The following is a 22,934-nucleotide window of genomic DNA, read 5'->3' as shown; positions in this document are numbered from 1 at the left end:
CTAAGGCCATTCATGGTGATATTGTTTCCCATTCTTTTTCCTTTCTCTCTGCAAATGCTCCAGTTCAGCCTCATACATCATTTCCTGGACTAAGTATTTCTCTCTCCTCATTCTGTCACACAAGTCTTTGGGCATGTCTGGAATCAGGTAGGCAATGAAAGACTTTATTCCAAAAACAAGGTGCTGAAAGGAAGAACAAAAATAATTGATTCAAAGATGCATGTATATTCATTTCTAGGGCTATATTTCAGAGCCTGAAAGTCCATGGCAAAACGGGAAGTTGGCCACAAAAATGATCAAAGGGCTGGAGGACCTCTGCTATGAAGACAGGCTGAGAGAGTTGGGCTTGTTCAGCTTGGAGAAGAGAAGGCTTTGGGGGACACACACGACACCTTATAGCAGTGTTCCAATACCTGAAAGGTGCCTATAAGAAAGCTGAGGAAGAACTAGTCAAGAGGGCATTTAGCAACAGGATGAGGGGTAATGGTTTTAAACTGGAAAAGGGGAGATTTTGATTCAATATTACGAAAAAATTGTTCCACATTAGAGTGTTGGATCACTGGAACAGGTTGCCCAGAAAGGTAGTGGAGGTCCCATCCCTGGAAATGTTCAAGGTCAGGCTTGATGGGGCTCTAAGCAACCTGATCTAGTGAAGATGTCCCTGCTTGCTGCAGGGGGCTTGGACTAGATGACCTTTAGTCCCTTCCAACCTAATGCATTCTATGATTCTATGATTCACTGAATGACTGACTCCTTTGGTTTTTTTAATTTACACACCCATGGGAATAAGAAATGGTCTTTGAGAAAGCTGAAAATGCTGAAGTTTTCTGAGAAGTCAAACTGAGGTATATCTGATGACCTAAATGAAGATGTGACTGAAGGATCTGTTAATTTGAGTATTGGAAGTGAACAGTACCTACAAGCAGTCTTTGTTAAGAGTTTGTAATCCAAGTGAGTAACCACCACATGACTCTTGGACAGTATGTAATACGTTCCTCAAAGTTAGTACACACACGTCTACCTTTAAACTAGGCTACAATCTTGTATCATTTTCCTGACACATATTTCAACTTGTAATAACTATGCTTAACGTACACAAGTTGTATTTCTTCTTTTTCAATAAATCATGAAAGATTGGGTTGGGAACCCACATGATTTATAAGATGACTTTGGAGGGACTGTAAGATCAGTGCACTGATTGGCAATGGTTAGGGGGGTGTGATTTTTTTCCCCTTCACTCTTGACTGTCACATACAAGCAGTTGATGATCCTGACAATTTATTTCTGGGACTTGAAAGAGTCCCATTCCTTGAAAGAGGTGGAGTGGAACTGTTCCTTTCCACGACTAACCTCAAATACTATGATGAAGGCCAGCCGCGCTGCCAGGACATGCCAGAACTGCAAAGTGAATTCATACGGAGTTGAACTCCATGGTGGGGCTCTGTAATCTCTATACCTGTAAAGCAAAGAAAAACTCAGTAAGTTAGCCTGTGTTGAAAATCTTGAAGGCAGTGGGAAAGTTTCTAGCTTATCACAGATGTGGATAAAAGGCGAGAAACTGAAGAATAGTCCACAATGCAGCCAATTAAACAGGGCTGATTATAAGATGGCACTTTTTGCTTCCAAAAGACCAGAGCAAACAACTGGTTTTGTTGCTCCAAATGTGACACCTTGGAGCATTAATTGACTCTAAATTGGTTCTTGTCTTTGATTATAAGCATTTGATATTGTCCAGACAAAGTTTGCACAAATATAACGTGATTCCATAACTTCTTAGTCAATTCAAGCTAACTCTCACTATAAAACTAAATCTGAAACAAGGAGGAGTGCACTCATGCAGTGTCTTATTTAAATGTTATGCTGAATTTCTTGTATTCATCTTGCAGAACTGTTTGGGAACTTGACCTGGGTTAGAGCCACAACAAAACTGTTAACTGTGTATTTTAATTAATAAACCTCAGAATGCTTAACAAAACTGAAAGAAGAATTTTTGTCTCTTCTTGGCAGCTGGGGAAAATTTGAAATGAAATAACTCATAGAAGCATGGAAGATATTTCTTGCAAGAGTTCTAAAACACAGACTTCCAGTGTGCTAGATTGCATCCCACCGCACAGAGTTTGCACCTGAGACTCCCATGTTAAGCAAACTTGAACCCCAGTGCTTTTACAGGCAAAAATTAAACTATTCTAGAAGTAATTTAAGCACTGACTTTCAATTTAATGTCTGTATTAAAGTCTATGCCTGTATTGCAAAAGAGAGAGTGTTGAAACATACCGGCAGTATCCTGAGTATCCCATCCCAAGTTCACTCAAATCGAATACTGATAAACTGCTGTTGACATATCCTTTCAAGCATCTGAAATGAAAAGACATATGGTCAGGACCTTCTTCATAAAGTGGTTATACAGCATAGATTCTGTATATTACTCTACCACATTTTGTGAGCATATTATTTGTTTATCAGGAGAAAAGCCATTCTAAAATTTTAGGCAGAGAAACTAAGTTTTATTGGAAATTAACAAATAGCATATTTTTCTTTCATAAAAACCTATTTTCAGTGCTTTTCACGTGTTTGCTTCTCATCTAGCAGAAGATAGGAATTAAAAATTGTTGCTATAGTGTTCTTCACCATCTCCTAAAATTATTGAACTTAGACAGATGGCTAGAGAGGCAGAGAGGAGAATAATTTAAAATCCTTGCAGAGTCTAACAACAGTCATGCAGCATACAAAAAAAGAGGTCTGGTTTTACGAACTGAATCAAGACAGAATTTTCACCAAGAGTATAATGAACGGTCCATACAGATCAGCCGTCTTAAAGGCAATGATTTATTAGTATTAATGACAGAAATCACATGGCTGTTTTTGGAAAACCATGGGCACATATGACAAGCCATCTTCTTGGAAATCTGTCCTGTAATTTAACCAAGGGCCTTCTAAAAGGCAGAGAACATTTTAAAAGGATATGCTTTAAGAATCCTATTATACATACTCAGATTTTAGGTTTTCTGTGACACCTCAAATAACTACTGGCAAAAGAAGAAATAGAATTGCACAGTTCTCTTAAATTGGCAGTGCACATGAAGCAGTAACGTTTTTCTACTACTGCCTCTTTTCGTCCTACCCTGCCTCATTCTTTTTGCCCTTAAATTCTCTTTCTGTGACAACACAGGAAGAGTAAATCTCTATTTTGAATCATTAGGGGTGGAACAATGAGGGAAGGAAGGACAGACCTGTGTGGTATGGGCTGAGGCACAGTCTGTGAATGTAGTGTTACCGGCTTGGTGGACAAGCCTTCATGATTTCACTCTTACCCTTCCTTCTGTGCAATAAAGAAGATAAGTTGCACTTGTGGAACATACTATAACATTAGCAAAATGGTATTTCCTTTTTGCAAGGTAAATATGATCGCCTATTAAAAATAACACCCCAAACCTCCAACATAAACCCCTCCAAAACCACCGTAGGGCACTGGCTCCAAATGAAGGAAAGGATGCCCTTGAGCACTGTGATCATTTAGAGAATTTAAAGCTTCATGATAGACAGTAGGAAACACAGACAGAGCATGGTGGACGCACAGTTAAGTGTCTGGAGAAAAGTGCAGAAAACCACCCTGGTGGCACAAAAAACAGGCAAGATACCTTGCTTGATGCTAATAAGATACACTACATACAGAGCTAGGCTAAGCAGTGTGAAGGCCAATATTGCTGGAGCGCAGCTCCAAGCATTTCTGAAGTGACACATGCAGAGAAGGTCAAGGGTGAACAGAGATTAAGATTAAAAAAGTGTTCAGGAACGTGTGTGGGAGTGTGGTGGGAGAAGACAGTTCAGCACTATGTCAGAAAAGAAGAAAAACTTATCCAGAGAAAGCCTGAAGCCTGCTAAAATATATACTGAACTTAGTTGATTGCAATCAGATAGGAAGACATGATTTTCCACATCTGTAACTGGGGAGTTAGTAGGCAGGATCTCCACATGCTTAACACCTGTGAAGGTTTGCACAGATGTGAAAGGTAAAATGTGACTGATACATGTTAAGTATGTTAACACAGACAGACAGCAGGAAAAGTGTGCTTACGCTGAAATATACATATGTGTATATATAAAGAATATCCGAATTACTTTTCTTGTCTGTAGCCTTGATCTGTACAGGGACCGTATTTGTATGCATAGACGAAACGTGGAATGTAATCGGAAGTAATGGCAATAACAAAGGCATTGGTGATGACAGCCAGAACACCAATTCCTTCCAGAATCCCATACCAGATACCTAGAAACAAGAGAAATGACCACAAAGCCATTAGTTTTTAAGCCACATTAAGTCATATAAAATAATATGAGTGATACTACAGTCATTATTAATCATACAGTTTTCTTTTCTTATTTGAGAAAGAATTATTCACTCAGAAAAGCTAGTCATGATTAAGCCATGTCCCCACAGGCCTGCCACCAGTAGATCCACATGAACGAAGCCTTAGAGTAGGGCACACCCTGCTGAGAAGAAAGAGCTATGCAACACAGGTATAACCGGATTTTTGGTTATAAAGGCAAAATACAAGATTTTGGAAAGAGATTTCTTTTTTCTCTTTTTAAAATACAGTTTTAAATACAAAGTGAATTTAGTCCTTATATTTATTTTTTAAATTCAATTACTTTTGGATGGTATTTTATACCTGGAGTTTAGAAGCCAAAATTCCAACTATTAGAATCTCTTACTGGAAATGGAAAGCAAATTTGAGGAGTCCTCTCAGCTAAGCAACTGAGTATATGTCTGTTGTTTAACAGGAGATTTGTCACTGAGATCTGTAGGTTATATTACCAATTTTGGTCTTGGTGCATGACACATTTCAAGGGTTAAGCTACAATAAAGAAGGAAACACAAAGAGATGCTATCTGACAGTCACTAGGTTCTCTCACCTATATCTGTTGCTCTTGCAGGCATAGGTCTTCGCCACTGAGTGACAAACTTGTATGCATCTAACCTTATTTCAATGATGTTGTTAAGCAATGCCAGGAGAGGTGCCAGTGGGAAGGCAGCAACGAAGATGGTGGTAAAGCCAAACTGTAAAACTAGACAGGCATTTCTATGTTTAGAAATTGGAAATGCAAAAGATCTTTTAACGTGCAGCATAGTTCCGGTTTCTTAGGAAAACTGACATCTCCCTAAATTTGCTCACCCATCTCTAAGTATTCATCCATTAAACCATGGAGATTCATAGGTTGTAGGTTCCAATCTTTTTCCCACTGAGGTAGAGAAATTTTATGCTCCATTAGTTGTCCTCCTCTCTTCATTTTGCGTCGTGACCACCAATTCTGCAATAAACTTTATTAGATAAACAAAGGATTATTGACTGCACTAGCTCAGTACTTTACACTACTTACTGGTATTGTTTAAAAGTAAGCAAGCCTATTTTGAATAGCACCTGAATATTTACTTAGCTATTTTCTGGAAATATTTACATTATCATATAAAATTCAATTAAAAAAACCTCTAAAGTTCTCAATTCAGTATTATGATTTTAATTACATTGTTAAGGTAGCAAGTTAGGCATTGTATAAATAAGCCTTTCTGGACACAGAATTTGCTTGCACAGACTTTTTCTGTAGGACTTCCCTTCATGCATAAATAAAAGAAGAACAGGAAAAAAACTGTGCCTAGCAAGAGCATTAAAAAAGTAAAGAGTGATTTATTTTTAATCCTGTAAAAGACAACCCAAATCAGTGGAGCTCTGTAAGAGCTCTGATAAGAATATGACTGAATAGTAGAATATATCTATGGTTCTTTAAACAACTATATGGATCTAGATGTTCCAAAGAATATTTTGTTCTTGAAGCAGGAAAAAGCGTCTAAGGAGGAGTTGCTGAAGATGTAACTATGTAAACTACTTTTTATAAAATGTGCAGAGGTCCTTTCACGAAGTAGTGAACAGACTTGTAAATGGAAGTGTTATAAAAATCAAAAACATTACCTAATACTGACACAGGTGGCAATTAAAAGCTATTATTTGTTTCTTGACATTACTGAAAAAAGATTGAAGATGGGAAATAATTGGGTTTTTTTTTAAATTATTAACAGGCTGCTTTTTCTTTCTCTAGCTAATCTTGTGTTTAGCTCTAGATCTGTCTTGTTATAGAAAGGCCTCAGATGCAAACAATGGTTTTAGCAAAACAAAACACTGCTTTCCATAAAGGACTGTAAGCGTGTTCCAAAATAAATTCGAGACAGAGTTAGGATGCTGCTGGGCTGAGAAGATGGGATGCCTGATACTTCAAGTACGTTTCTTGTCAGAAATCCGCATCAGTACAGTGCATTGCCCTCAGTTGCAGAATGACTGTACATTGTGAACATAATCCTTCCTGACATATTTCCAAGGTTGAAACTTTGATTAAATTAATATTTCATGAGCAACCTTTCACTGAAGACATATTCTTTCATTTTTAAGAGCACTATAAGGCTCTTAGCCCATTACTCTCTTCAGTAGCTGAAAAGTTCTGTTTGCACTATGGAAAATAAAATTACAATAAATTATTTAGATGGCTAACATACCCTGAGAAGCTTTATCTTAGACCAGCAGTTAATGCTTCCCTTGGGAATAAAGTTACACTATGTGAGATGTGAAAAGTGGAAACATTCTCCAAACATGTACTGTACTTGAAATAGTTATTTTGGACTATTTATACCCTTTGCTTCGCCCAGCACATAGTGGGAGAACACAGAGCCAGTTATATATTTAACAACTGTATTTTTAGGCCTCACAGCTAGTACTGAGCACAAGCCGTCTGTAAGCACTAGTAGTAAGTCCTCCTCACTCTTCAGGGAAGGTAGAAAGTCAGCACTGATTATTAGGTTTTGAGTAACGACATACAGCATGTAAACTTCAACTGCTGAAGTATCCCATTTAATGCGATTATAAACACACACTTCCAGAGATCCTTACCTCAGCTGTTCATTGCCTTCATCAATTAATGATAATGACGATAAATTCCAATTAATGATAAAATTCAATCCTCCACTCAAATGAAAAAACGCTTTTCCCTATCAGTGAATCACATTAACATGTAACAACTGTTTGTAAAACAAGTTTTAACATCTGAACTTACGGATATCCTAGTTCCATGAAGTTGTTCCACATTTGTTTCAGAACCATGATGACTCCCATTTGCAAACACAGATCTATCAAACAACCACTGGGATGACACTGAAATGAAATGGAAAAAAATCAGACTTCAGTTCAAACACCTTTAGACATACTTTTTCTTTGAGAACTGGATTGTAATACCTAAGATATATATATGTATTTATATTTTTATATATAAAGCGCCTATCACCATATTGACATTCATTTCAAAAGAACGGAACAATATTTCTTTTGTAATATTCTAAGACTGAACAGAGACTTCACAGCTGAATCTCTGCTACCAGTATCCCAAGTACACAAATTATCATATTAAATGGTTTAGTAATTACAGAAATTATTTTTAGACCATGGAATACAAAGTTATGGTATTTTACTCTGTGGCTATCAAGGTTTAACAGAAGAAACCCGATTCAGAGAGAACTTCAGCATGCTAGTGATACAAAGGAATGTACAATTCTAACTAAACTCAAGTTAAATTAGTCTTCTTTTAAATTAGTATTTTCCCACTGGCAGAAACTTAAGCAGATGATCAAAAAGTTGAAGGCATTTTATTTATGTTCTCCATCCAAAAATTCTACAGACCCAGGAGATACCAATCACATAGGGCTTCATACTGCCTGTAAGGTAATGGATTACCACTGTTTGCTTTTCCTAACAAGAGAGGCATAAAGAACAGTATGTCTCAGGCAGTTACTCTGCACAGTGGAGAATGCAGAAGGAACTCATCTCCTGCTTCTTTTGCTACAAATAAGAGTTTACTTTTCACTGCATTCAGAGGGAATAATAAATCTTTCAAACTGGACAGAATTCATGTCCTTTAGCCATTTCCTCTTAACTCATGGAAATTTCACAGGAACACAGAATGGGACTGCTTACCTCTTCCAGTCTCCACCTGTTAAAAAGCTTGTTGTATTTTCCTGGGCGGCCTGCAAATCTGGAAAACAAGGTTTCTGTTTCTCAGTGGACAGTCCAAGAACACCCTGTATCAGTAGTTATTTCACAATACCCACTGAGCAAACTCATGAAATATAAAGAGATTAAATCACACAGCCTTAAATCTGGTATCTGTAGGGTATGGTAGTTTCAGAATGCAAACAAGTACCCCAATTTTGCAAGCAATCCCAAGCTTCTATTATGTCCAGAACAAAAACCTTTTTTAGATTTTAGATACTAGATGTTCAGGCTCTCTAATCTACTTCTAAGAAGATAAGCCATTGTGATACACAAGAATTTACTACAGCACAGGGACCTGCTTGCCCACGTGATATTGTCACTGGTTTACACCCTTAGACATGGACATACAAGCATGAAATCACTTCCAAGCTGATCATAACTAAAGGCCTTTTTCAGATCTAACAGATTCTGCTCTAACAAACCGAATCAAAATTCTTAAAGACCTCAGTGAAAGTTATAGATGAGACAGAAAAGGACTCCATGCCTGGTCCTACCAGACACAGGCGATACCAAGATACAATGTAGTTTAGAAATTGTATGAAAAACACATCACTGGATATAACAAACAGATATTAATAAGTCCTTACTAGATGTTTGGTGTTTTTTTTCTTTCAAACCATCCCGAACTGAAATGATTATAAAACTTTATAGGTGGCACTGTGAAATAGTCTTCAGGTTCTGGAGGAATGGTAAGGCTGGTCATATAGAAACTGAAGTGAAGATGAAGCAAGATTAGACCTGCACAGTATCTCAAGCTCTAAGCTAAAGATACACACAAAACTTTCAGCCAGAATTTCTGACTTCTACTCCTGTATAAAACCTGCCAGACAGTATTTACTGTTTATACAAATGGATCCTGGGAAACGTAACCAAAGGGGAATAAATAAGGAAAGAATGAATAAAGCCTATCAGTGCATGGTTAAATACAGAGGAAGCAGTTGTATTTTCAAATGTTCTGAATTCTCACTCAGTGGCAAATTCACACATAGATGACTCAAAAATGTGGACTTTTTACTGTCTAGTTTAATGAGTAAAGATTTAAAGGGTCCAACCCTCAGATACAGTTAAAAATTAATTTTACGTTATCCATTATCCTCAGAAACTGACTTGTATCTAAGTCTTACAGTTTGAATTGGCATTGTATTTTCTTTAAACCTACAAAATTAGGAAGGATTAAGAATTCTGTGCAAGTTTTCACTGAAGAGAAGTTAGCAGAAATAACGTACCTGCCAAGAAAAAATGCAATGTAAAAAATGGAGCTGTTCAAGTTGACGAACTGGAAGAGGAACATTTTCAAAGCAAAGCTGTTTTCCCATTCAGATTCTGTCCTAGGGTGCTCTGCAGAAAGGCACAATATAGATTATATAAACAAAAATGAAATCGAGTTATGCCTAACTTTGCTTACAGTTCAATCAGCACTAATAAAACTATTGATGATTTCAAGCCATAATGCCTCATCAAGTTGCAATTGTTTCTCCCTCCCCTCCCCCTGCTCCTCAGAGCATTCAGTCTGCAGGCCATGAAACCATCGTCTCAGCTCAGAATACACTGGTTCTATAAAGAAACAGGAGGCACAAAGCCCCTTGGTGCAGAATAGGAAACAACTCTATGGGAAGATACCTGTTCCATTTCCATGAAAAAGTTCCACACAAAAAAAACCCCCAAACCAACCCAACAAAAGACAATGTCATGGTTCAGACAATTTATGTCTGAATTAGAACTCCATGATAATGATTTTTTTTTTTCAGTAAAGATTTCAAATTTCTTCAATGGGTGTATCAAATTTGGAATAAAGTTTTAAAGCACACATACAAGTTGGAAGTCTAAACTGCGTGGATTTTTCAGTTACTATTTCTACTTCTTTATTTTAGTCTAATGATGAGTAAAATCAGGATATACATGTACAGGATAGTAGCTTTACAAATGGACACTTGTTCCTCAGAAGTTAAGGTTTTGGGTTTTTTTAAAATTATTTCATATTTTTGGGGAAAAAAATCTTAATCTTAAATAAAATCAGTATTTTCTTTCCCCTTCCCTGGTCTGTACCAATATATTTAAAAGTTAAATAGGAATACATATCAGTTAATTTTACTAAATTGACAATACATTCCAAATCTTTCTAAGCTGTTAAACTGCAAGTTATCTGAAGTTTCGAGCATCTTTACTGCACACTCTTTATAACTTTAACCAGAAGAGGGAGATGTTCAATTTAAGCAGTGATAAGGCTTTTAAATTACAAGATCAACTGCGTATTTTCACATGGACTAAAACACAGCATGTAAGAAGAAACACTGAAAAGATAACATATACACCAAGTAGATCTTAAATGCTGTCTTTGCTTTCTTGTTTTCTATAAGCTAGAAAGCTTTACCTCTATGACTGAATTACGACTAGAGGCTTCAGTATAAATTTTTAATGTGACAGAATTAGAGCTAGGTTAAAGTTTATGTCAAGATTTTTATCTTTGATAATGTAATTTTAACTTAACCTGTTTTTCCATATCAGTGTTCAAATTAGAAAATTGTATAAAATATAACCAAGGATATGGGAAAAATGGAAAACCAGAAAAAAATTGTTACAGCATTCTAAGAAAATGATGTTTTGACTTTTGTTATATTATGAAATAACATTTTTTCATGAGATAATAAAAAAAGGTAGAAGTAGAAAAGTGAACACAATTATTTTCTATTATTTCCTAGTGAAATACTCATATAATTTCATTCCCTGACACTTCTCCCTACTTGCTTACGGAAAAGCCAGTATCATCCTGTGAATAGATTAAGTTTTCAAAACCCTACTTTATAGCAATTAAAAGGTACCTAGCAAGAACCATACCACTCAAAGACTTACCCAAGTCTGTCAGGAGATAGGCAACTTTTTCATATACCTAAAACAGAAACAAGAAAAGGTGTAAGTGTAACATATCTTGCCTGCTGTGATGTCAAATCCTGAATGAAAACAAGCATCAAAAGCACAGGTGCTCTGTTATCCTACAGCATCAAGATATCTGGGCAGAAAAGGAATGTGTGTGGATAATTTCCTATAAAAATGTCACTGAACTGCTACTGTCCTGTTGTCTCTATTCATGTAAATATATGACGTATGTATATACATTAACATACAGTAAAGGTTTATGAAGAGCCAACAGATCATGAGAAGTGTTCAGACATCAACTGCTTTCTTAATCAGCAGTCAGATGTTTATCCTCTAGCTTTGGGAACAAACCTATGTAATATAACAGCAGGCAAAAGCTGTTACACAATACAATTTTCCTTTGTATGAATGTGCATGCTGGTGAAGTTTTCCTGCTGATAACTTCCGTATTGGTCTATGTATTGATTATTGTATTTATTTTAAATGACACAGCCCAAGGTAGTTAGCAACTCTGAAAAATGTTTCCTTGAGCATTTATTATTAATAGCAAGTTATTTTCAATAGGTTTTCCATAGCCTGTTCACTTGAGTATACATTTAATAACTTAGAATTATCATATGTAATAACAGAAATAAACACATGACAATCCATCTTGAAAAATGCTTTCTGATTGCAGCAAGTGCACAACCTGCCTCTTAACAGAATTAAAAGCAATTGTGCTATTACTCCTTTTTACCTGTTTCTGCCTGCATGTTAACAGAAAAATGATAACTTCTATTGCATTTGAAGGAACAGTTTATATCAATGTACATTGTACTATCACAGTAAATGATTAAGCCTGTGCTGTTACATGGCAGGGAAAGCTTAAACCAAAATCATGCATCACGGTGATTCTGGGACTATACAACACTCAGATCACAGCTGCACTGGAAAAAAGAAAATATTTCTTTAATATCGATTAAAGAAACCCAGAAAAGTGTCAGCCAAGAAAATAATTAAGTTCTATTTAGAGATGTATTGTAAAAGGTAATGTAAAAACCAAATGCAAACATAGAAAGCAGTAGTCTGTACCACTTTGACTTGGTGACATAAGCAAACGTGTAGTGACAAATTAGAGCCAGACAGTAGAGAAAAGCACTGACAAACACAGCATTAGATAAGGAAAAAAAACCTGAAATATTAGCTTCAAGGCACTGCTATGTGAATAAGCAAGAACTTGCATATATCTAATATGCAGTAAAAATCAGGCTGTTAAATTTATCTCTCCTTTATCTCTCAGAAGACTTACAACGTTGAGTGACATGATGATCATGAAATTGATACAGACTCCAGTGCCAGATGTTGCAAACTGCCAATACTTCTTGATGAAATACCACTTGAAAGAAGCAAACTGTTCCATGGCTACCAGACGATACACCACAACTGCAAACACTGCAGTGAGAACCAGTGAGATCTACAGGAGATTTTAGAAAAGAATAAACTATATCTTAAATACTGTTCACTGAAATAATAAATTAAAAAGTGTTTTAAGGATTCCTATTTGTTTTGCTGAATAGACTTTGAGAGAACAAAAATACAAGACTGCTGAATTAAAACACTTCTTTACTGTTCTTTTACAATAGAAATATAATATAATAGAAAACTTTGGGATGCGATCACAAAGTGTAGCCTGCAAGCTGTCAAAAGGGGATTCCGGGACCTGGGGCGCTTAGTTGAGGGGGGGGAGCCCAAATAATATTCTCTTCTATCCCCACTTGTGGGAGGAGGGGCTCAGAGCAGGACAAGAGAACCCACGAGTTGAATGTGAGGCTGAAAGGCTGGTGCCAGCAGAAGAACTTTGGGTTTTTTGATCAGGGGATGGTGTACACTCTGCTCCTGGCATGATGACTGCTGAGGGGGCTCACCTGTCCCATAAAGGAAAGCGGATCCTTGCCCAGGAGATGGCAGGGCTCATCGATCGAGCTTTACACTAGTTAGGAAGGGGGAAGGGGATACCACGAAGGCTGCTGGGGTTAGGCAAGTACTTCGGGAGTCACAGCGGGAGCTGATGGTGGAAAAAGGTAAATACCAAAAGCACAGTGGTGGACTTGGGGACGTTTTTCCACGTGACAGTAGGGGAAATTCTGTGGATTGCCCTGATTACTCCTCAGTGGAGCCACTTTTGCCAGTCCCCTGTCAGAAATCTCACTGTGGGCTGTTGAGGGTACCTACATCTGCTGCCCCACTAAAATGCCTTTATACAAATGCACATAGCATGGGGAACAAACAAGAAGAATTAGAGATCTTTGTGCGGTTGCAGGGCCACGATCTCATTGCAATCACAGAGACGTGGTGGGACAACCTGGATGACTGGCATGCTCTCATGGATGGCTACGTGCTTTTTAGGAAAGACAGGCTAGGGAGGAGAGGTGGGGGAGTTGCTCTTTATGTGAGAGAGCACCTAGAATGTATTGAGCTCCACCTGGGGAAGGATGAACCATCCATCAAGTGCTTGTGGGTTAAAATCAAGGGGCAAACTGCTATGTGTGACATTGTTGGGGGAGTGTGCTATAGGTGCCCTGATCAAGAGGAGCAGGTTGATAATGCATTCTATAAGCAGTTAGAAACAGCCTCAAGATCCCGGGCACTGATCCTTATGGGGGACTTCAACTATCCAGATATTTGCTGGGCAAGCAACATGGCCAGTCGTATGCAGTCCAGATAATTTCTGCGGTGTGTTGAAGACAATTTCCTGCTACAGATGGTGCAGAAGCCTACAAGGGGAGGGCGGGTGCTGGACCTTGTTTTCACTAACAAGGATGGGCTCGTTATGGAAGTGAAGGTCGGGGGCAGCTTAGGACAAAGCGACCATAAAATGGTCGAGTTCAAGATCCTGGGTGGAAGAAACAAGCCAAAAAGTAGGATAGCTACCCTGAATTTTGGAAGAGCTAACTTTGATCTCCTCCGCAACTTAATAGGGGCTATCCCGTGGGCTACACTGTTGGAAGGAATGGGAGCCTGGGAGAGCTGGCTATTATTCAAACAGTGCTTCTTCCAAGCACAGGAACAATGCATCCCTTTGAGTAAGAAATCGGGAAGGAGAAGCAGAAGTAAAGAGAGGCAGAGGAAGAGTAAACTCAAAGAGAAGCAGAAGATCTATGAATTGTGGAAAAAGGGTCTGAGCACCTGGGGAAAATACAGGAATGTGGTCAGGGCCTGTAGGGATGCAACTAGGAAGGCTAAAGCCCTCTTGGAAATGAAGCTGGCAAGGGACATAAAGGATAATAAAAAGGGTTTTTTTAGATACGTGAATAGTAAGAGGATGACCAGGGATAATGTAGGACCCTTGCTGAATGAGGAGGGTGTCCTGGTAACGGGGGATGCTGAGAAGGTGGAGATACTGAATGCTGCCTTTGCTTCGGTCTTCACTTCAAAGGCCCCTCGGGACCCACAGATCCTGTATGAAAGTTGGAGTGTTTGGGAAACGGAGAATTTCCCACTGGTTGAGGTAGGGGAGGTCCAGGAGTGGCTCAAAGGGATTAATGCACACAAATCCATGGGCCCTGATGGGTTTCATCCACATGTGCTGAGGGAGCTGGCGGAGGTGATTGCTGAGCCGCTCTCTATCATCTTCAACAGGTCTTGGAGGACAGGAGAAGTGCCTGAAGACTGGAGGATAGCCAATGTCACTCCAGTCTTTAAAAAGGGCAAAAAAGAGGAACCTAGTAACTATAGGCCAGTCAGCCTCACCTCTGTCCCAGGAAAGGTAATGGAACAGCTTGTTCTGGATGCCATCTCCAAGCAATTGGAAGAGAAGAAGGTCATGAGGAGTAGTCAGCATGGATTCACCAAGGGGAAATCATGCTTGACCAATCTCATAGCCTTCTATGATCTCATAACAGGCTGGGTAGATGGAGGGAGAGCAGTGGATGTCATCTACCTTGACTTCAGCAGGGCCTTTGATACTGTCTCCCATGACACCCTGATAGCAAAGCTGAGGAAGCATGGGATAGATGAGTGGACAGTGAGGTGGGTTGAGAATTGGCTGTCGGACCGAGCCCAGAGGGTTGTGATTTGAGGAGCAGAATCTGACTGGAGGCCTGTTACTAGCGGTGTTCCCCAGGGCTCAGTGTTGGGTCCAGTTCTGTTTAATATCTTCATTGACGACCTTGATGAGGGAATAGCATCCACCCTCAGCAAGTACGCCTATGATACAAAGCTGGGAGGAGTGGCTGACACGCAGGAACACTGCGCTGCCATCCAGCGAGACCTGGACAGGCTGGAGAGCTGGGCAGTGAGAAACCAGATGAGGTTCAACAAAGGCAAGTCTAGAGTCTTGCACCTGGGAAGGAACAACCATTTGTATCAGTACAGGCTGGGGGATGACCTGCTGGAGAAGAGCTCAGTGGAGAAGGACCTGGGGGTCCTGGTAGATGACAGGTTGGCTATGAGCCAGCAGTGTGCCCTGGTGGCTAAGAGAGCCAATGGGATCCTGGGGTGCATCCGGAGGAGTATAGCCAGCAGGTCAAAGGAGGTGATCCTCCCCCTCTGCCCTGGTCAGGCCCCACCTGGAGTATTGTGTCCAGTTCTGGGCTCCTTGGATTAAAAAGGACAGGGATCTCCTGGAGAGAGTCCAGAGAAGGGCCACGAGGATGATTAGAGGCCTGGAACATCTCCCCTATGAGGATAGGCTGAGTAAGTTGGGACTCTTCAGCCTTGAGAAGAGAAGACTAAGGGAGGACCTAATTAAAGTTTATAATTATCTTAAGCAGGGGATGCAGGGGGAATCAGCCAGCCCCTTTTCAGTGGTCTGTGGGGATGGGACAAGGGGCAATGGCTGCAAGTTGGAGCATAGGAAGTTCCGCACCAACATGCAGAAGAACTTTTTCACAGTGAGGGTGACAGAGCCCTGGAATAGGCTGCCCAGGGAGGTGGTGGAGTCTCCATCTCTGGAGATATTCAAGACCCGTCTGGACGTCTATCTGAGTGATATGTCCTAGGGAGCCTGCTTTGGCAGGGGGGTTGGACCCGATTACCTCTTGAGGTCCTTTCCAACCCCTACAATTCTATGATTCTATGATTCTATGAAATATAGTATATCTTTTGAAACAAAGTGATCCATAAACAAGCAGTAAGACTGAGACAATCAGTTCTGCCTGTATTACAGAAATCCACTAATCCTAATGAATCATCGAATCATAGAATTATTTGGGTTGGAAGGGACCTTAAAGATCATGTAGTTCCACCCCCCTTGCTGTGGGCAGGGACACGTTCACTAGACCAGGTTGCCCAATTCATGATTTGAATTTCTATTTACAAAGGAATAAGATTAATGGCTACAATTATTCCAATACTATTAAGCATTACCATGAAGAATATTCCTGAGACAGACACCATCAGTCGACTGAGCTTATCAGGGAAAGGTTGAAAAGGTTCAGGTTTTCCTGTGATGGGATTTACTCTTTCCACTTGGGAATATTTAGCTTCAAACTGGGGGCGCAGCTCTTCCTGGAATGACAACGTAGTTTCCATTTACTTTATAATTTACTTCATTGAACTGTATATAAAAAAACCCCAAGCTTATATGTGGTACACAGAAAGAAATTTATACTGATACAGATTTGTTTTCTTAAATGCTCCAACTGAAACACCCAAATAATTTGCCCTTCTGAAAATCCTTGGAAACAGTGCCAAAGACCAACAAAGAACAGAAACCATAAGAGCCTTCCCCACTACATAAGGTTGTTAAAAAGGATCATGGATCATAACAATTACTTAAAAACTAGTACCTCTGCAGAAACTGGTAAGAAAACTATAAAATAATGCCAGTTATGATGATGTTTTTTTTAACAATCTATTAAAAGCCACCAGCTTGTACCCATGCATCTATGGAAAGTTATAAAACAAGTAATGATAAAGTCTCTACACACTTAAGTGCATTTGGGTCACCAATATAGTTCAATTACAGCTACACTCACTAGCGATTTATGAAATAATAAACCAACTAGTGATTTATGAAGTAATAAACCAATTTGATTACTGCTGATCCTAATAGAATATTAAAGGATAAATTGTGCCTCTCAAAGATATAAAATCTAGTTCCTGTTCCTTTGCTCACCTGAGCCCTGTTTTTAGGCAGGATAAGGAATTCCCAGTACAAGAAACCCTAAAATTGAAAGGCATCTGTGACGACTACAGCAGTAGCTCCTGTCCACTCTATGTGCAGTATTTACACTCAAATTTTCAAAGGATACTTTTAATAAATGCACAGTTATATTTGGAATTGTAATGCTAGTTGCAAAGGGCAAAGTATCCTTCTACAGTCTCAAATATAAAACTAGTGTTATAAATAAAAATGTAATCTGAAGGACAGGTTACTGGTGTACAGTATATGTTGATATTTACACTTAAATCGTGCTGATAGGAAGATTTACAAGTTTACTTATGTTTAGTCTTACCTCTTCGTCTTCCCAGTCTATGAGGTCCCAGTCATAGGTTAATACAGCTCTCCTTCTTTTCCAAAATTCTAGAAAGACTGTAGCTGTGGAAATGATCAATAGTATTTTAATTATGGAAAAGAAAGAAAAACTGCCATGCAGATCTCAAGAAAATCAGCAACATATGAGATGGTAACTGCAATTAACCGCTTTCTGGCTGTTTTCCTCCACAGAATCTGAAAACTATAAGCAACTTCAGGATAATCACTGTTAAAGTTGGAACACTATTTTACAATCTTTATCCAAGAGTATTTTTTTTTCTGTCTACTATATCAGTACAGAGATAGATACCTGTCAATATGAGACACTGCCTTCCGTTTTAGATGACCAATCTGCTTTTAATTTTGTTCAAAACACGTATGGTTTAAAATATTTCCTAGAAGAATGAAGGATAAGCACACACAATGGTGTCTATTAATCAAGAGCTAAATTCTGATATTTTATTCAGCTTGAATCAAGACCATATATCTCCTTTCTTTCACAGATACACCAGCTTTACATTGGAGTAGCTTCACTACTAAAATATTTTTTTCACAGACTCCTAAAATGCTTTGGGTTGGAAGGGACCTCAAAGTTCCAACCCCCTGCCATGGGCAGGGACACACTCACTAGCCCAGGCTGACCAAAGCCCCATCCAACCTGGTCTTCCACAACCTCTCCGGGCAATCTACGCCTCACCACCCTCAAGCGCCTCACCACCCTCATAATTAAACAATAATTTCTGATCTATGTGAGAGATCATAATCAGATCTTTCATGTACACGATGTTTTTAGTAGGCCTTAGAATAATATTTGCAAGAAATAAATAAAGCCAAATTTCCCCTACACTGTAGTTGCCACTGAGGGCAAGACATCTTGTCTGGGTGGGATTCCTGACAGAACATGGGACTCTCCAATTGTTCCCCAGAAAAGAATGATTTCAAATAAGGAGTGAGGAAAGATTGCTTCCTTCTGGCAAGCCAACTGCTCAGAAGAATCATTTCTAACCATCAGAAATTTGAAATTCAATATTTGTCCAGTTCTACATGATGCCTGAATCCTTCCCATCTTGCCTTTATCACACTGCTAATGCCACCCGTCACTGATGACTCTGCAATTGAGTCCCTGCAGTCCTAGTTGCTACACACTTCTTACTGACTCATCTCTTACCCTCATCTTCCAGCTCTGAAAACGCTAATCCTTGACTTTTCTCGATTACTTCTGTAAAAAAAATAAGACCTACAATAGATGACTAATATTTGTACATCATTATAAGAACGCTCATGTTCTTACATTGCTTTGACCTGGCTGAGCTTCTTTCTGCCTAATTCTGCTGCTCAGAAGTTCTGGATAATTTAGTTTAGATGGTCACAAACAAGCCTCTGGTGTCCTACAGAAAACATTAGCTGGTGCCTCTCGTGATTTTCCCCAAGCACATTGTCTCTCATTTTATAGCTCACATTTCTGTTCTGAACTATAAATCCCACATTATATGGTGTACTTCCCCACCCCTTCCCAGCACTTTGGGACAGACCCATTCATTTAGGAACCTGTTATTCAGTGCTCTGCAATACAGCCTGCAGTTTTGCCTGCTGCACACTTCCTAAAGTTTCTTTCAATCCTTAGTTATTTTCTCATGTTTGCTGCCCTTACGCTGTCATTACTTGCAATGATGATAAACAAAAAACTCTAGATGTGCTTTACACAGTTCTTCATCTTGACAAGTTGACTGATGTTTAATGGTTAAGATGGACAGGAAACATTAGTTGTGTTTTGATACAATCAAAAAGCAAAACAAAAGTTTGACACTGTCAGGAAGAAGAAATGACAAATGGCTGCTGTTAAATGGTAGGGAAAAAGCCAGCAGAAAAATAAACAAACCCAAACAAAACCAAGAACTCAGAGAACCTATTATATGAACACATCTCTTCCAAATGTTTCATGAGTCAAAATTAGTGTTGTCTTCATTCCCTAAAAAAATCATTGCAAAGAGGATTTTCAGTAAGGAGCTAGGGCCTGTCTCCACTGCCTCTCTGCAGAATTTGCCCATGGCCAGCCTGGCCCCCTCTGAATACTCTGCTCAATTACTTCAGTTCTATTCAGACTCCCTTACACATAAGCTATGCAATAGAACAGTCCTACGGATTTGGTACCGCATCTATGACTGAGACACTCTTCAGAATTGAAACTGTTGTAATCAATACAGGCTGCAGCTGAATGAGAGCTCTCCCTCTCCTGGAGTGCTCTGAATCACCTTGCCTCCATATCTGAATCTGTTCGCACTCAGGCTCGCTGCTGGCGGTTTCACCTTCCAGGAACAGTGGGCCAGCTCAGCACCAGCATCCTTGCTCCTCACCGCAGGTACATGACTCTTAGCTGAGAACTGAGTAACAAACATAGCATCCTCTACTAGGCATTAAGTCACTCAGGCCTTTTCGTAAGAGCTGAGTTAAACTGCTAATGCACAGAAGAGTGAGTGAACATGCCTTCCCAAGCCCGATGCCAAGGCTCGGAGCAGCACTAGACAGGTATGTCTTTCATACCACTGTCACAGATACACTTTGGCAGAATTGCAGCCTATATATTTAAGGTCTTGTTATTTTTGAAATATCAGTATCTATTTAAACAACCTTTCATTTTAAAAAACTATCAGAAAGGCTTCTCAGCACCATAAGGTGTGAGCATTGGTGTGAAGTGTATTGTTGACCTAAGTACTTCACTTGTCATTTGCTTAATGCTGCATAAGATCCAAATTTGGACACAAAATTTGTGGTGCTTGTTTTCAGATCTCATGGTCAATCTGTCAGATGTATGTCCACCCAGACACAGCAATAAACTCGAGTTGGAAGCCTGCTGATAGACTCTCTGCAGAGAATGCTAGATTCCAAAGAAAACCAAGACTCAGTGTCAATTCCTCCTCCCTCCTCTCACAGACCACCCCACCCCACACCACACCAATTCATTTACCTCCCAAAAAGGGGTACAAGAAAGGATAAAACTTGATCCATTTCACAGCACACCTTTTACTTGTCCACTGCAGTATTTTCAAGAAAACACTGCTAGTTGCTCTCATAGAAACACCTCCTGTGTAGCCACATCCTCGATGCTTATCTCAAGGATAAGTTCTGAAATAGTATTTGCACTTGATTCCTTAAAAATTTAAAGTGGAAACAGATAACAACATCATGGCATTCCACTCAAAGAGTCACACAATACTGAAACATTTCTGAGTTGCTCTTCACCACATACCAGCCTAGAATAAATATACATAAAGCAAGAAAGAAAGGAAAGGTCACGGGTTGACTAGACCTGCCTATTAAGTTACATATGATCTGCCTGACTTTCTTATCCTTACTTTAATCCAAATCATTTATATAAAACCTAAAGTGAGGAGTAAGACTTGTAAGAGTCAGTTGTAACCATCCAATAAATTCAGAAAATTTTGATTCAATTATCTTAAATTACTGCAAACATGAACATATTTGGAGATCAGATTTTCTAGCTGCATTCCCAACAGCATGTTTTTCTTATTTTGCTGTGGGTTTGTTTTGGTGTTTTTTGTGGTTAAAGACAAGCCTTTCCATTTCTCATCTCACAGAGTGTACCATAGGAAAGCCTGTGATAATAAGCTGATATCTTTTGTGAAATTAATAATTGCATAGTACATGGAACAACAGCTTCTACAGTTTATAGAAAACAGTCACCCTTCTGAAAGTTCAAAGATTTACAAAGGATTAAGCAATAAGCACTGACTACCCACTTCATCATAAATACTGCAATTTCTGTGGAATCTGTAATAATGGAGCATGCTCATGACAGCACTGAAGTTGGTCAGGCTGGTTTCCAGGTACGCCTTCCTTGCTGTGAAGGGCTGTCCCACCTCACCTTGCCCGTACAGCGCGTTTCTGACCAGTGTCACGCTGCCACATTTATTGTACCCACGGTCTTCCCACCAGACTAATTGGACCCTGGGACAGAGAAGTATTTTGACAGGTTGTTGTTGCATAGTTTGCAGAGCTCAAAGGTAAGTCTGAGGCATTTTTAAATACTTATTAGTGGAGCTGATTAGTAATTCCATCATTGTTTTATACAGTCTTCTAGAAGTCAATTGGTGCTGTTGCAGCCAAATTCTACTTAAGAGTGTATTTCTGACAAAATAATTGTAAATTACCCTGTTCCATGATTCAAAACATTAAATCAAGGAGGCAGTAATCATAAACAGTGACAGTATTTCATTCAAATTTGCATTTATGCTCCTTATCAATCAAGTACAGAATTTCACTCGGAGTCAGCTCAGAGCCCATTTTAAACACTGAAGGGTCGCAGGGGTGGCGAAGGGAATTATTCTCTGAATGCTATTTTATACCAAATTTCTGTAAGGAAAGTATTGCTACATCGTTATTGCTTCTGCTGAGTTTGGCTGTACTGAATAATAACAGCAAATACACAGTTCAGTAGCTCTGCCAGTGCACTTGCACTCATCAGATTGCTAGCTGTGAACAGAGGAGAAATATGAATTATGAAATACAATTAATATTTAAATTCCTTTTTATAATTCCCTACAAACAAATTATTTTCTCAGTATAAAAAAATAAAATACATTTAGCTTGAAAATTTAATATTCATTGGTCATTTAAATTTAAAGCATCTCATCTTTGGAAAGCAATCTGACCTTTAGAGCAAAGAGCCACAGGAACAAAAAATCCAGTAAGTTTTCGGCACCATCATTTGCTATTATTTCTTTCTGAATTCTAGAGGATAAACTCTCTAAATCTTGCTTTATGTGTTTCATATATTTTCTGATCACTGATGCAAAGGAAAAATAATCTGCTTTAGGAGGCTTAAAAAGCACATTGAGTACGAAGGCTCTGCAACTATGAACACATTACTCCAGACTGCAAGAAACAAAGACGCACCATTAATAATTTGCTCATCATGTCACTGTTTACTACATAAAGTACTTTCTAATCACTACTACAAGGGAGGGAAACAGTACAAGGTTCAATTTATTGACATGCAAAAGAATGTCTTTCGAATTTACAGTTCTGAAGATTGTATTATCTACCATAAGAATGTTGAAATTATTACTATTTTCTTGAAAGTTGCAGAGGTTTGCAGACATTAAACTTATCACTGGCTGGTGCTGGGTTTTGTGAAATACATACTGCAATTACTTTATTATCCCTAAATCTATTTTTACATGCTTAATATACCACTGGGTACATACTTACATGAAAATCAGAATTCATTAGGACATTTTTTTCTGTGCTACAGAAATATTCAGCTCAAATCTGGGAAGTTTAAGGAAAAACAGAAAGCCAGATGTATTATTAATGCAACCTGCATGGAGAAGTCTACAGACTCAGGGGAGGTCAATCTGAAAGGCACCAGGGCTTCACCCAAAGTGTAGGTGTGCTGATGATGCACAGTGATGTACACTACTAGATTCATACTGAATACCTTCTGTTGCAAAGCATCTTTAATCTTTATTAATAATGGAATGAAAAGGATTTTT

General features: G+C 38.9%; 1 protein-coding gene across 2 annotated transcripts in view; it reads right to left on the bottom strand.

Annotated features, from left to right (window-relative positions):
• Positions 1–22,934, bottom strand: part of ANO3 (anoctamin 3) — a gene marked incomplete at both ends in the record, with an annotated part of 221,817 nt that continues 198,883 nt past the window's right edge. For both annotated transcript variants that reach the window (XM_084263699.1, XM_084263700.1), the window contains 13 exons: positions 1–183; positions 1,351–1,456; positions 2,275–2,355; positions 4,120–4,267; positions 4,915–5,067; positions 5,175–5,320; positions 7,099–7,196; positions 8,013–8,070; positions 9,317–9,428; positions 10,941–10,977; positions 12,253–12,417; positions 16,311–16,451; positions 17,402–17,484. In XM_084263699.1, coding sequence (XP_084119825.1) covers positions 1–183; positions 1,351–1,456; positions 2,275–2,355; positions 4,120–4,267; positions 4,915–5,067; positions 5,175–5,320; positions 7,099–7,196; positions 8,013–8,070; positions 9,317–9,428; positions 10,941–10,977; positions 12,253–12,417; positions 16,311–16,451; positions 17,402–17,484 — 1,511 coding nt within the window. The remainder of the gene's footprint in view (positions 184–1,350; positions 1,457–2,274; positions 2,356–4,119; positions 4,268–4,914; positions 5,068–5,174; positions 5,321–7,098; positions 7,197–8,012; positions 8,071–9,316; positions 9,429–10,940; positions 10,978–12,252; positions 12,418–16,310; positions 16,452–17,401; positions 17,485–22,934) is intronic.

This window comes from Gallinula chloropus (assembly GCF_964237585.1).
Source record: "Gallinula chloropus genome assembly, chromosome: 4".
NCBI classification, from domain to species: Eukaryota; Metazoa; Chordata; class Aves; order Gruiformes; family Rallidae; genus Gallinula; species Gallinula chloropus.
This window is presented reverse-complemented; position numbering and strand designations above follow the sequence as displayed.